Here is a 14,296-nt window from a genome sequence, read left to right on the forward strand (position 1 = left end):
CTACGAGGTAGGAGGTTTACTGAGTTCACCTCGTCTAGCAATGGACTTACATATCCCATAAGAACATTCATCACATGCACCACTAAGTGCGTTGTGTATTTACTTAGATGTCCATGTGGTTTGGAGTACGTGGGACGCACAGTACGCATGTTACATGTGCGCCTGGGGGAACATATTACTAACATTTGTAAAGGATTTGACAAACACAACGTTAGTAAACATTACGATCTTAAACACAATCGGGATCCAAGAGGTACCACCTTTCTGGCCTTAGAAAAGTATACCCCACACTGGCGCGGCAGTAACGCTAAGCGCACTATCTCTAGGGCAGAAACAAACTGGATCCACAAATTAGGGACACATATCCCTGGGGGGCTCAACGTTGAGTGGGACATTAATTGTTTTATTAACAATAGTTGATTTAAAGCCCCCTTTTTCCTTTTTATACTGATTCTGCATTCAGTCTGTGTCTTATATACCATTTTCACTATTACTATTTGTATTTGTGTAGCAACGTTTTCTAGGTAGTTTATATGATTTTTTATGGAGACTGTATTTATGATAATAGAGTGATTGTAATGTTCTTTCTAAACCTGTTGGTTATGTCTCATCCATGTATTTCTTTAACTGGACTAAGGGTGATGGAGGGCAGCTAATGCTGTTTAGGCCCCTGCCCCAATATTATGGTCATTCTCCTCTATCTCTTTGTATGGCAATTTATACGCATGTATTGCACACATAGACTTTTCGTATATTTTTGAACCTTTTTGAGACATACACATAGTGAGACAGCCATCATTATTGTATTTGGCCATCTGTCAAACAAAGGTGATTTATCACAAAATTCATTGTTTCCTTTTTTTAGTGGTCACCTTTACTAGTCTGTTGTACATTTGAGTCCCACCATTTAGTTATGATGGTACCCAAACTTCATTGGAATTAACTGGTCGTTGACCGTTTTTTTTTTTTTTTTTTTTTTTTTTTTTTTTTCCCTTTTCCTTCTTTTCCATGTGTAGTAACCATTCCGAAGGGACTGGTCATTTGTGGGTTAATCCCATCAAGCACGGACGTTTTGGTCTGCACCTATGGCAGGGCTCCCTACCTCACCCATAGGCTATTTAAACCTTAAGCACGAGGGTGTGGGCGTACCCCTGATGACGTCAATTTGTGACGAAACGATCGTCGGGTAGATACGTCTACATCTCGTGCTAATTTTATCCGCTTTATTTTACATTTTTGCTAGCAATTTTTTTCGTTTAACTTTATACGACTCTATCGAGTCATTTGTATCTTTCAACGCCTATTTGGTTGGAAAATAAAGTACATATATTTTAGACTTTATTACACGATTGGGCGTTTTTTTCTTTCTCATCCATTTGGTGACACGCCAACCTTTCTCGAACGGACCGGAACGGACGACGTTCAAGGAGCACCCGAAGGTGTGGGTCATTTTTCACCTTCCCATCCGGAAAAGTGATTCGAGTCATCCATCTACACGAGGAGTGTCGGAGGAACGATCCTGTCCGATCCCAACATTTGGGGAGTTCGTATTTGCGCACACTAAAGGTGGCTCTGGTAAGCCTTCATTACTTACTTAAACTGTAGAGTGAAAGAATTTACGTGGTCAAGCACCTGCACCAGTGACACCTGGGACCAATTTTAAAGCTTCATTCACGTTCATCTTTAAAGTTCCATTCACGTTCTACCCAATGAACTTATATCTTCACATTTATGAGGCCTTGTAAATCACTTCATTTATCCAAAGCATGGGATTTGTTTTGAGTTATTTTTCAATTTTGTTGTTTGTTTTTCTCACTTAATCACTAGGTTGTGCTTCACAGCACTAAGCTGTAGTTTAAACAATATTTTTTCCTTCTAAAAGTTTTTTTTTGATCCTTTTTTTGGTTCAATAGCCCATTTTTTGTTTATTGCACATTATGCACATGTGTATTGTTTAGTATTGATGTTTAACTTTTTGAAAGCATTAACTTGGAACGTTTCTTGTCCTGATTTATTGTTTCACTACATTCCGTCACGTGTTATACATTAAGCGCTGCACTGTTTTTTATATTTCTGTTTATTGGACCTAGTATCTGGTTTTTTTTGCTCAGCTGCTTTTTTCTTCATTGATTTTTTCCATATCAATTATTCTATTTTTTTACCAAGCGCAAGTTTCACCCCTTTTGTTCAATTACATATTCCTAACAAGTAAGAAAAGAGCACAAACCCTCATTCACCTCTCTAACTGCTTGTATTGTAAAGTAATTCAACCTCAAACATCATCAAACATCTTGAACATTAAAGAAGAATTCAAGGTATGGCTATATTATATTATATTATATTATACATAGTTATAGGACCAATGTAACTATGTATATACTATACCTGTCCAATGCTCCTATGAGCTGTAAATCACCATAGTAGACATCCCTTATTTAAGTGATCTCCACTAGCTTTCAGGTCCCACATTGAGAGGCTGCCCTGCTGCATTCTGAATACAGGAGGCCAGCATATTCAGAGAATGCTTTGTATTTTCTGCATGCATACAAAGCTTTCTATGATTAGATTAGGCGGAGAGCAAGATGTCAATGCTCCACTTTTCCGCCCCATCTAATCAGAGAATGTTTTGCATTCATTCAGAAAATACAAAGCATTCTCTGAATGGTGCCTGTGCTGCACTGCCGAGCTTCTCTGTTTAATAGGCAGGAGTGAAGCTGATAGGGAATAGGGAAAAAGCTAAGATTATGATGCTTCTGATGTAAATGTGGAAGATGAATTTCTCCACTATACCTATAGCTACAAAGGTAAATCAGAGCTTGTTCAGTATCTCTAAATATTTTAGTATGCATAGTCTGAGTAGAGATTTACTCTAATAATTTTAGGTTAATAAGGTTGACCATAGAATATGGTAAATGCCTTCTAAAAAAAAAAAAAAAAAAAAAAATTCTTTCCTTTCATATTCAACAACAATTAATGTCATTCATTATTGCAGACCAATGACAGTCTACAGATAACTTGTACAAAACTAAATATCAGTAGATCCTTCCTGTGCTGTGTACCATATAATGAAACAATATATATATATATATATATATATATATATATATATATATATATATAGGACTGTGTGTAAATGTGATTTGCCATTTGCCCATCCTTGATGGATTTTAACCATATTTTTCCTAATACTGTACAGTGATTTCCAATGGTCCTCCAATCTATCTAGTGGCCATGATGCAGCATTTTTTTTTGATTGAGAGATTTCAGAATAAAAATACCACATTATGGCCATCAGATGTCGCTGATGAGCCTACTAAGAAATATACTGTAATGCCCCGTACATACGATCGGAAATTTGGCCAGCAAAAGACCGATGAGAGCTTTTGGTCGGAAAATGCGACCGTGTGTATGCTCCATCAGACTTTTGCTGGCGGAATTCCCGAAAGCAAAAGACTGAGAGCAGGTTCTCTATTTTTCGGTCGGAAAAAGTTCCTATCCAAAAATGCGTTCGTCTGTATGCAATTCCGACGTGCAAAATTCCTACGCATGCTCTGGAACAATTCCATGCATGCTCGGAAGCATTGAACTTAATTTTCTCGGCTCGTCAAAGTGTACGTCACTGTGGTCTTGACAGTCGAAAGTTCAGAGAACTTTTGTGTGACTGTGTGTATGTAAGCTAAGCCTGAGTGGAATTCCATCGGAAAAACCATCCAAGATTTTTCGGACAGAAATTCCGCTCGTGTGTACGGGGCATTCGAATTTATCAAGGATGGGTGAATGCTTGTCACATCCGTCCAACTAATTTTTTTATAATTGGATCCCTTATGCCGCGTACACATGATCGGATTATCTGGTGGACTTGGTCTGGCAGGCCAGAGTCCGCCGGACAATCCGCCCGTGTCTGGGCTCCGGCGGATTTAGAAAGAAGCCTTCACTCAAAATTGTCCGCCGGACTCGACAGTCCTGCAGACAATCCGTCCGTCTGTGTGCTAGTCCGCTAGAATTTTGAAATGAACGGACTTGCCACACACGGACTAAAGTCCGTTCATTTTGAACGTGGCTCCAGGTAGACAGAACTAGCGAAGGAAGTCAATGTCGTGGCCTCCATTGGCGAGATTGACACCTCGCTAGCCCGTCACCTGGTATAGATTTAAAGGGGAACCCCTACGCTGAAGAAACAGCATGGGGGTCCTCCCAAAGTCCATAGTAGACCCTTATCTGACCATGCAGATCGGCCGGTCAGGAAAGGGGGTGGGGGCGAGCGAGCGCCCCCCCCACCCCTGAACCGTACCAGGCCGCGTTTCCTCAATATGGGGGGTAGCTCGCTCGTCCCCACCCCCTTTCCTGACCAGCCGGGCTGCGTGCTCGGATAAGGGTCTACTATGGACTTTGGGGGGACCCCCACGCCGTTTTTTTGGGTGTAGGGGTTCTACTTTAAATCCATACAAGGTGACGGGGCTAGTGAGGTGTCAATCTCGCCAATGGAGGCGGCGACATTGACTTCCTTCGCTAATTCCGTCTACCTGAAGCCACATTCAAAATGAATGGACTTTAGTCCATGTGTGGGCAAGTCCGTTTATTTCAAAAGTCCGGCGGACCCAGTCCGTGGGAAAAGTCCGGTCATGTGTGGGCAGGTCCGCTCGTTCGGAAAGTCCAGCGGACCTCCGCTGCAAAGTCCGGCGGTTTGTCCCTATGTTTAGGTAAGATAAAAAAAATAAAAAATGCAAAATGTGCCCTACTGTTTCTTGGTCTTACTATGGGTGAAAAAAAATATTGCACTCATACTGTATGTGGTATCCTCATGCAGGGTAATAGAATTTATTCTATTTTATTTTTGGCAGTGGGTCATAGTAATGGCATAAAAGATTATTGCAAATATTTTAAAAGTGTTTTTTTTGGATTTTTGTTTTTTTTACTATTTTGGGTCAGATTTCTCTTGATGTACAGTAAACCAATGGGAATAAGCCCTACAGCCAAGTTTCCACTGCCCTCTGAAAAGCAATCTGCTTTGGACAGTAGAGGAGCAGCCTGCAGGCATTAAGGATGCAATTCTGCCCCTTAATGCATGTTTTTTTGGCTATTTTTGGGGGCAATTAGTGGTTTTCAATGGGATTACCAGGATTTCAACCAGGAGCCAAAAGTTTGGCTTGCAGTTATGATCCAGTCCCATTGATTCATGGGCATCAGTTTGACTTAGTTAAATTTTCCATCAACAGGCCTCTGAAAAATGATCCATCTACATTGGATTGTTTTTCAAAGGTTGGTAGAAGGGTGTCTTGCATATGTTCAAGAGGTGATGATGCTGCTCATCAAGAATGCCTTTTTTTAAATATTTTTAATTGACAATGGCGATTTTCAATGGGATTACCGCACCACAATCACAAGACGAGTATTTGATTGTTGGTTGCGGTGAGGTCTTATTCACTTCAATGGATGAGTTTGACAGGCACTGATGCCTGTTAATTTTGGCAAGCAAAGTTAAATTCTCCATAGCTGCAGGCATGTGTACAGCCCCCCCACCTCAAGCCGTATGTTATCTTTTAAATGGGCAGTTGAGGGACAGTAAAACTGCTTACTACTCACTTCCTGGAGGCCGGGGTGCAGCTTTTCTCCTCCCTTTCTCTGTAAAAACAAAAATGTAGAGAAAAAAAAAAAAAGCATTAATTATTTTGTTTCTGGTTTAAATCTTTAAAACATGTTTTATATAAAAAAAAATGAGATTTTTATATATCTTTATAATATATCTTTGTTTTACAAATAAATATGAACACACATATATATATATATATATATATATATATATATATATATATATATATATTTCATATATGAACCCTGAGGCCGCGTACACACGGGCGGATTGTCTGCCCAACTAAGTTCGTCAGACAATCCGACAGACAGTCCGTCCAAAATTTGAATGAACGGACTTGACCACACACGATGAACAGACAGTCCGCTGAAAGCGTGCGCGATGACGTGTACAGCACGTACGACGGGACTAGAAAAACGACGTCCTATACACTGCAATGCAACCTTCGGCCGTGTAAATGCTTTCTGAGCATGCGCCATACTTAGTCCGTCCAACTTGCCTACACACGAGCGGACTGTCCGCTGAAACCAAGTTTGGACGGACAAAACCAAGTTTGGACGGACAAAATTACGGAAATTCCGTAAGACTTTGTTCGTCAGACAGTCCGCTGAAAAAGTCCGCTGAAGCCCACACACGAGCGGATTGTCCGCTGAAACACGGTTCAACGGACTAAGTTGGACAGACAATCCGCCAGTGTGTACGCGGCCTTACACACGAGCGGAATTTCCAATCAGAAAATTCTTGGATGGTTTTTCAGACGGAATTCGGCTCAAGCTTGTCTTGCATACACACGGTTACACAAAAGTTCTCTGAACTTTCGACCGTCAAGAGCGCGGTGATGTACAACACTACGTCGGACCGAGAAAATGAAGTTCAATACTTCCGAGCATGCATCGATTTGTTTCCGAGCATGCGTAGGAATTGTGTCGGAGTCGGAATTGCTACAGACGATCGGAATTTCCATTCTGAACTTTTTCCGACCAAAAAATAGAGAACACACTCTCAATCTTTCGCTGGTAGGAATTCCGTCAGAAAAAGTCTGATGGAGTGTACACATGGTCACATTTTCCGACCAAAAGCTCACATCAGCCTTTTGCTGGCTGAATTTCCGATCGTGTGTATGGGGCATTATAGATTGTCATTTAGTTTGCTAATACCCTGTGTACCATAAACAATTGTTATTTTGTTTCAGTACAATGCTGATGTCACTGTAACCCCGGAAATAAAATGTTCTTAGCACTGAACCACCCATCACACCCACAATACAAGTTGGTCCTGCCCAGACCCCATGTCTAAATATGGGGAATGCCCATCTGTGGCACCTGCAGCACCTGATCTACGCAATTGACACCTTTGTTTAAGTGACTATGCATGTACAGTAACTTAAATAAGATTGATTCTATGGGAGATGGCTCAGAACACAGCATTGGTGAGATAGAGGATCAAAATGTGGGACCGTCCCAGCAAATCCGGGACACTTGACATGTACATATGTGACAGTATTGTTTAAGTGGCTGCATTAATATGCAGCTTGATGAATTGGCTCCATGATGTCAGTAATGTCAGTCATCTGCTAGAGGCTGTGTGCTTCAGTATTGAGAACATTTTATTTTGGGGGCCACTAGAAATAAACTTTGTACAGCACATACTGGAGACAAGTGGTTTTCAACTATCTTCAAAGCCAAAAAGGACCACTTCTCATATACAATCTCAACGGCCGCAAACCAACCACAGGAACTGTTTAAACTGGTTAATCAATCAATGAATCCGGTGTGCCTAGAACCCCCAGAAAGCGAATCCCAGGATTACTGTGACAAACTGTCGGATTTTTTCATCGATAAAGTCAAAACCATCAGGGAAACAATTTGTCAGAAGAAAACATCCAACCTCAAAATACATAAAGAGGATGTCCGCACCAACATACCGCAACCGCCAAAATTTTCACTATCCCCAATTACCGTAGACACCGCAAAAAACATCATTAATAAACTGCGTGACAGTACCTCACCTATTGACATCATCCCCACAAAACTACTGAAAGAATGCTCCGACATCGTGGCTCCAACCATAACCCACCTCATAAACCGATCATTCCACGAAGGGATTGTTCCCAGCATCCTCAAACAAGGCATCGTCAAACCTCTACTCAAGAAACCAAACCTGGACCCTCAGGATCCAAACAACCGTAGGCCGATTACAAGCCTCAACACCATTTCTAAGATCATGGAGAAAGCTGTAGTACATCAGCTACAACTTCACCTGGATACTCACAAACTCCTGGACCCGCTGCAATCAGGCTTCCGCCCGGGTCATGGAACAGAAACGGCTCTCCTCAAGATTTGGGATGACGCCCTCGAAGCAGCAGATGACGGAGAGCCGTGTCTCCTCGTACTGCTAGACCTAAGTGCAGCGTTTGATACAGTAGATCACAATACTCTACTCGTCCGCCTCACAGAAGTAGCCGGAGTCCAAGACATAGATCTCCAATGGTTCGCGTCCTTCCTAGGAAATCGGTCACAGACAGTGAAACTAGGAAAATTCCTCTCCAAAACTCGGGCAGTCACCTTCGGAGTCCCTCAAGGCTCTCCGTTGTCACCCGTTCTCTTCAACATTTACATTCGCCCACTCCTTCAAATCATCAGATGCTCAAATCTCTGCTTCCACTCTTACGCTGACGACACGCAACTTTATTTCCGGATCAATGGAAAAAAAGATCACCAACAACAACTTGAAAACTGCCTCAAATCAATAGAGGACTGGATGACCACCAACTCCCTCCAGCTGAACCAATCAAAGACAGAGCTTCTTATCTTACACCCAAATCATAAGCCCGCAACCAAAACCTCCTGGTCTCCACCAACCGTCTTTGGGCAGACTATCTCCCCAAAGACCAAAGCGAAGAGTCTCGGGGTTATTTTAGACGCACAAATGTCAATGGATGCGCAAATAGGATCTGTAGTCAGTCGATCTCACCATCTGCTGCGAATGCTTCGCAGACTCATCCCTTTTATCCCAAAGAATGACAAAGCAGTGGTAGTTGGAACAATCATTAATTCACGACTGGACTACGCAAACTCGCTTTACATAGGATTACCACAATATCAACTTGCGCGATTACAACTGATCCAAAACACGGCGGCAAGGCTGATAACAGGAAAAAAACCCTGGGAATCCATTTCTCCTTCACTGAGGAGCTTACATTGGCTAACCGTAAAAAATCGGATCACGTTCAAGACCCTTTGCCTCACCCACAAATGCGTGCATAGAGAAGCTCCGCAATACCTAATGGAGAAAATAAATCATTACACACCAAACCGCAGTCTTCGATCAGCCAACAAAAACCTCCTCCTCGTGCCCAAAGCCCGGTATAAATCCAAGGGTGATCGGAGATTCGCTGTCCAAGGGCCTCGGCTATGGAATGCTCTACCAATCAACATCCGCCTGGAAGAAAATCACCTGGCTTTTAGGAAAAAACTCAAGACCTTCCTCTTTTAGCAGATGATCAAAGCTCGCCACAGCGCCTAGAGGTGATTCAGTTCGCATTGTGCGCTATATAAGTATTTCATTCATTCATTCATTCATCTGGCCATGTTCCATTGCTGGCCTGCAGTCTCCATTCTGCCAACCCTACAGCTAGCTAGAGATCCCCTAACCTCTCACTGTGCCTTCCAACTCACTGTCATAGTCCCATAGAGGTCCACAAGGCCCCAATTTCTCACAGTGCCCCCAAGCCCTTTGCCCCCAAAGAGACCTCACAATGTGGTCTAGCTTGCTTCAGCTCCCTATAGTGCCTCCAACAATGTCCCACAGTATCCCTCAACCCTCCAGTGCCCGCCAGCCTCCCTCATTTCCCCTGTAAACCCCCCTGCCTCCTGGGGAGACCACCACCTCCCTCCAAAGTGTTTTTTTTTTTAAACGTTTTGATGATGGCTTGGTTCTGCACATTATACATTTTAGCCTTTGTACCCTACCCTAAGGTATTATACATTGCTTTTTTCGGGAGAGATAGGGTTTTAATTTGGTAGCACATCTAGATTCATGTATTTTATGTCCTTGGTTTTTATTGGACATATTCAGGAAAATTTATTTTAAAAATAATGCGCAATCCTGTAATTTTTCCCAACATAACACAGATACACATTTTTTTTACCCCAAAATATAATCAGCACAATCTGCTGATTAAAATGATGTCACATTAGTGCGACATTTAAATATTGTAGTGAAACGGTAAAGCTCAAAGTGAACATATGCACAATTGAGATTGCATTCACTTATGTATTTGACGCACAGCCATCGGTTCCAATGTTAAAGCTGCCTGGACCCACAGGAACCACTGAGACCGCCGGCATTTTAAAGCAGCACTGGGACAGCTCTGGGATGAATATTCCTGATATCCCTGTGCTGTTTAAAAAGGGAAATGAAGACTCAAGTGGTTTAATTGTATTTTCTTATGCCCCATACACACGGTCGGACATTCCGACCACAAAATCCGTCGGATTTTTTCCGACGGATTTTGGCCGAAACTTGTCTTGCATACACACGGTCGCACAAAGTTGTCGGAAAATCCAGTCGTTCGGAATGAGGTGACATACAAGACATACAGCGGGACTACGTAGAGGCCAGTAGCCAATAGCTTTCGTCTCCAAATTTTTTCTGAGCATGCGTGGCACTTTGTGCGTTGGAATTCTCTACACACGAATGGAAAAAGTCAGATTTTGTTGCCGGAAAATTTTAGATCCAGCTCTCAAACTTTTTCTGTCGGAAATTCCGATAAAAAAAGTCCGATAGAGCCCACACACGATTGGATTTTCCGACAACATAATCTGATCGGACTTTTTTCGTTGGAATTTCCAACGTGTATGGGGCATTAGTTTTTGATAGCATAGGAAAGGGTTTAAAGCGGTAGTAAACCCGCTAATTTTTTATTTATTTTTTACCACCTGCAAAGCAAGATTTCATCCCGTCCAGGCCGGCCACTGCCGGACTTTCAGCCGAGAATCCTCTTGTGTGCATGCGCCGCTGCAGTCAGCGGCGCATACCGAGGGGAATATCTCCTAAACCGTACAGGTTTAGGAGATATTTTTTTTTACCTACAGGTAAGCCTTATTATAGGCTTTCCTGTAGGTAAAAGTTAAAAAAATGAGTATACAACCACTTTAATCCCCTGTCAAGTTTTTTTTTTCTGTATCTCATTGGGGAGATTCTTCTTCACTTCCTTTCTCTAGATAAAGGAGGTGAGAAGAAATCTCTCCAAAGTGAAGATGTCACTCGAATAAGGAACTCCATTGCAAGATATTCCTCTATATCTGTTTCAGTGCCTCAACGTTTTACATTTTCACTCACAATAAGTTATGGTAATAATGGTCTTCAGGACAAGTATAGAGGGTGAATCTCCCTAGCATGGACACAGAGAGTAAGGCCGCGTACACACGGGCGGACTGTTCGCCCAACTTTGTCCGCTGAACAGTGTTTGGGCGGACAGTCCGCTCGTGTGTGGGCTTTCAGCGGACAGTTTCAGCGGACAGTTTGACGAACAAGGTTTTTCGGAAATTCCGTAAAACTGTCCGCTGAAACCTTGTTTCAGCGAACAGTCCGCTCGTGTGTAGGCTTGTTCGTCAAACAAAGTTGCGCGCATGCTCAGAAAGGATTTTCACGCCGAAAGTTATAATGCAGTGTATAGGACGTCGTATTTTTCGTCCCGTCGTACGTGCCGTTCACGTCATCGCGCACGGTTTCAGCAAACTGTTCGTTCGTCGTGTGTGGCCATGTCCGTCCATGCTAATATTTAGCGGACTGTTTGCCGAAACTGTTTGACGGACAAAGTTGGGCGAACAGTCCGCCCGTGTGTACGCGGCCTTATAAGACCTACCAGGTGTTCTATACCGTCCACATGCTACCCAAAACACATTTAAAAAAAATTGGCTTTAGATACACTTTATATGTCAAAGTAGCTAACAGGGATGGTGTAAATAGATGTAACCAACCTTCATAGGGGAGGGAAGGACACAGCGCTGGTCTTCTAAGCGGGTGCACTGAAACAAAGTAACACATAATAATGTTAATGTGCAAAGTGGATAGCAACATACCAAAGAAAAAAAATATTTAAGGTTTACACCAACTTTTCCCAACTAGGGTTCCAGTGGTTGCTAGGGGTTCTTTGAACAATGAGTCATTTTTGCCTCTCAGATAAGTAACCATGGATCCCAGTGATGTTTTCAACTATCTGTAAGGAGGCATTCCTCTCAGTGACCACCAATGTAAAGGAGCATTTTTCTCACTGATCACTAATATAAGGGGAATTCTTCCTACTGACCACCAATGTAGGGGCATTCTTTGCAATGATCACCAATATAAGGAGCATTCTTCCCACTGACCAACAATATGGGGAGAATTATTTCCACTGATCATCATTGTAAGGGGCATTCTTCCCACTGACCACCAATGTAAGGGTCATCTGCCTCCACCGTCCCCATACACATGGGATAAGTAATCTACCACACAGTGATCTCATAAACCTGGCTGGAACTAACCTGTGCTTCTTCCTATTAATATGTACAATAGTCACTTACCTGCATTTTCTCGATCATTTCAAACAGGTCAGCAGGCTGGAAGAGAGTAGAGAAGGGGTGAGTATAGACACAGATGTACAGCTGGGTGAATTTATAAGAACATACAGTATCTCACAAAAGTGAGTACACCCCTCACATTTTTGTAAATAGTTTATTATATCTTTCCATGTGATAACACTGAAGAAATGACACTTTGCTACAATGTAAAGTACTGAGTGTACAGCTTGTATAACAGTGTAAATTTGTTGTCCCCTCAAAAAAACTCCAACACACAGCCATTAATGTCTAAACCGCTGGCAACAAAAGTGAGTACACCCCTAAGTGAAAATGTCCACATTGGGCCTAATTAGCCATTTTCCCTCCCCGATGACTCATTAGTGTTACAAAGTCTCAGGTGTGAATGGGGAGCAGGTGTGTTAAAGTTGATGTTATCGCTCTCACTCAAAGAACTCTCTGGGAATCTGAAAAAATGAATTGTGGCTCTACATAAAGATGACCTAGGCTATTCGAAGATTGCCAAGCCCCTGAAACTGAGCTGCAGCACGGTGGCCAAGACCATACAGCGGTTTAACAAGAGAGGTTCCACTCAGAACAGTCCTCGCCATGGTTGACCAAAGAAGTTGAGTGCACGTGCTCAGCATCATATCCAGAGGTTGTCTTTGAGAAATAGACATATCAGTGCTGCCAGCATTGCTGCAGAGGTTGAAGGGGTGAGGGGTCAGCCTGTCAGTGCTCAGACCATACGCCGCACACTGCATCAAATTGGTTTGCATGTCTGTCATCCCAGAAGGAAGCCTCGTCTAAAGATGATACACAAGAAAACCCACAAACAGTTTGCTAAAGACAAGCAGACTAATCAGATCAGATTTTTGATGCTTGATAGAGTTCATCCGAGTCTGAGGGGTGGGGATTGGAACAAGGTCCTCCTCCAGCGGGAAGCAGGATGGATAGCAGATCTTGGGGCCACCTCACCCCCCGGACTCAACGAGCAACTCAGTCTCAGGCCCTTCTTGGAGGGCTTCTCTTCTGGTGGATGCGAAAAAGAACTATGACTACAGTTCTATGTCCTCATAAATACCAGAGAGTTACAATAATATGGGAAATCTTTGTAATGTTGTTTAATCCGAAATAGCCTATGTTATGTCTTGTTATAACAATAATGTGTCTCGCTATGTCCTCCCCCCTCGATTGTTCTTGTGTACTCTGTTGGGGTTTTTAAGTTTATCGTTGATTGCCTATGATTGTTTTATATTGTTGTCTGTGGACCTTTGGTGATGATGACCGTGGGCGGCCTTTGGACCGGAGTTGTTGCCTCTTCTCTGTCCTGCCCGCCACACACAGGCCTCCCGATTCTATTTAGCGATCCATATATGATTGCTTTCCATGTGGCTGCATCCTGTTTTGAATGGCGCCCTGGTTTTTGCGACCATTTTTTCAGCCCACTCTGTTGCGTCGGTGGGCATTTTCTTGTGGGGCACCCCTATCATGGATCCCCTAATCTCCTCCTTTTGGGGGTCCCTGCTGTGTTTCCCTCGCATCTTTTTTTCCCAGCTTCCTCCCGGGTCTAATTCAGACCCGTTATACAATGTTTCTATATTACATCTCATTATTCATCAGTATTTATATTCTCACTTTTTTATCAACCCCTGTCGTGTTATCAATAATCGTTTCTTTCATCAATATTTTTCATTTTCATACAATTCATCCTCTCCTTTCCCCCCCTTTTTTTCCTCCCCTTTACTATTTCTTGATGACAGAAGTTTTTTGTATATCTGAGTTTTTTGAGATTGTTTATTATTGTTTGTGCAGTTTTTTTTGGGGCGCTCCTCTTTTGGCGGCAGCTCTGCGCATCCACGGTGGTAATGGTGCCTGCATTTTCATGTGCAACTGTCAGGCGTTTCCTCCTGGCGATGCGGCGCGCGAACAGTTGTGCGCCATTGCGGGAGTTTATGACCTATGCATCTGTCGTGCATTGTCATGCGTGATGACGTTGTCTTTTCGCGACATGGCTTTGCGCATGCACACGGCAGCCTCCACGTCCGCGTGTTAGCTGCACAATTCTGTGCACGATGACGTCACACGTCATTGACATTTTTGGCGCATTTAAACGCCAGAACCTGACAAGGTATGGCTTTAC

At 42.8% G+C, this 14,296-nt stretch overlaps 1 protein-coding gene across 1 annotated transcript in view; it reads right to left on the bottom strand.

Annotated features, from left to right (window-relative positions):
• LOC143930610 (rap1 GTPase-activating protein 1-like) overlaps positions 1-14,296 on the bottom strand; it is a 166,869-nt gene that overhangs the window by 129,799 nt on the left and 22,774 nt on the right. Inside the window, exons 3-5 of the mRNA XM_077455106.1 lie at positions 12,160-12,195; positions 11,575-11,622; positions 5,584-5,622 (exon numbers count right to left, since the gene is read on the bottom strand). Of these exons, the coding sequence (XP_077311232.1) occupies positions 5,584-5,622; positions 11,575-11,622; positions 12,160-12,195 (123 nt within the window). The remainder of the gene's footprint in view (positions 1-5,583; positions 5,623-11,574; positions 11,623-12,159; positions 12,196-14,296) is intronic.

Source organism: Lithobates pipiens, unplaced genomic scaffold (genome assembly GCF_037356315.1).
Source record: "Lithobates pipiens isolate NorthernLeopardFrog02 unplaced genomic scaffold, aLitPip1_a1.2 Scaffold_25, whole genome shotgun sequence".
In the NCBI taxonomy this organism is placed as follows: Eukaryota; Metazoa; Chordata; class Amphibia; order Anura; family Ranidae; genus Lithobates; species Lithobates pipiens.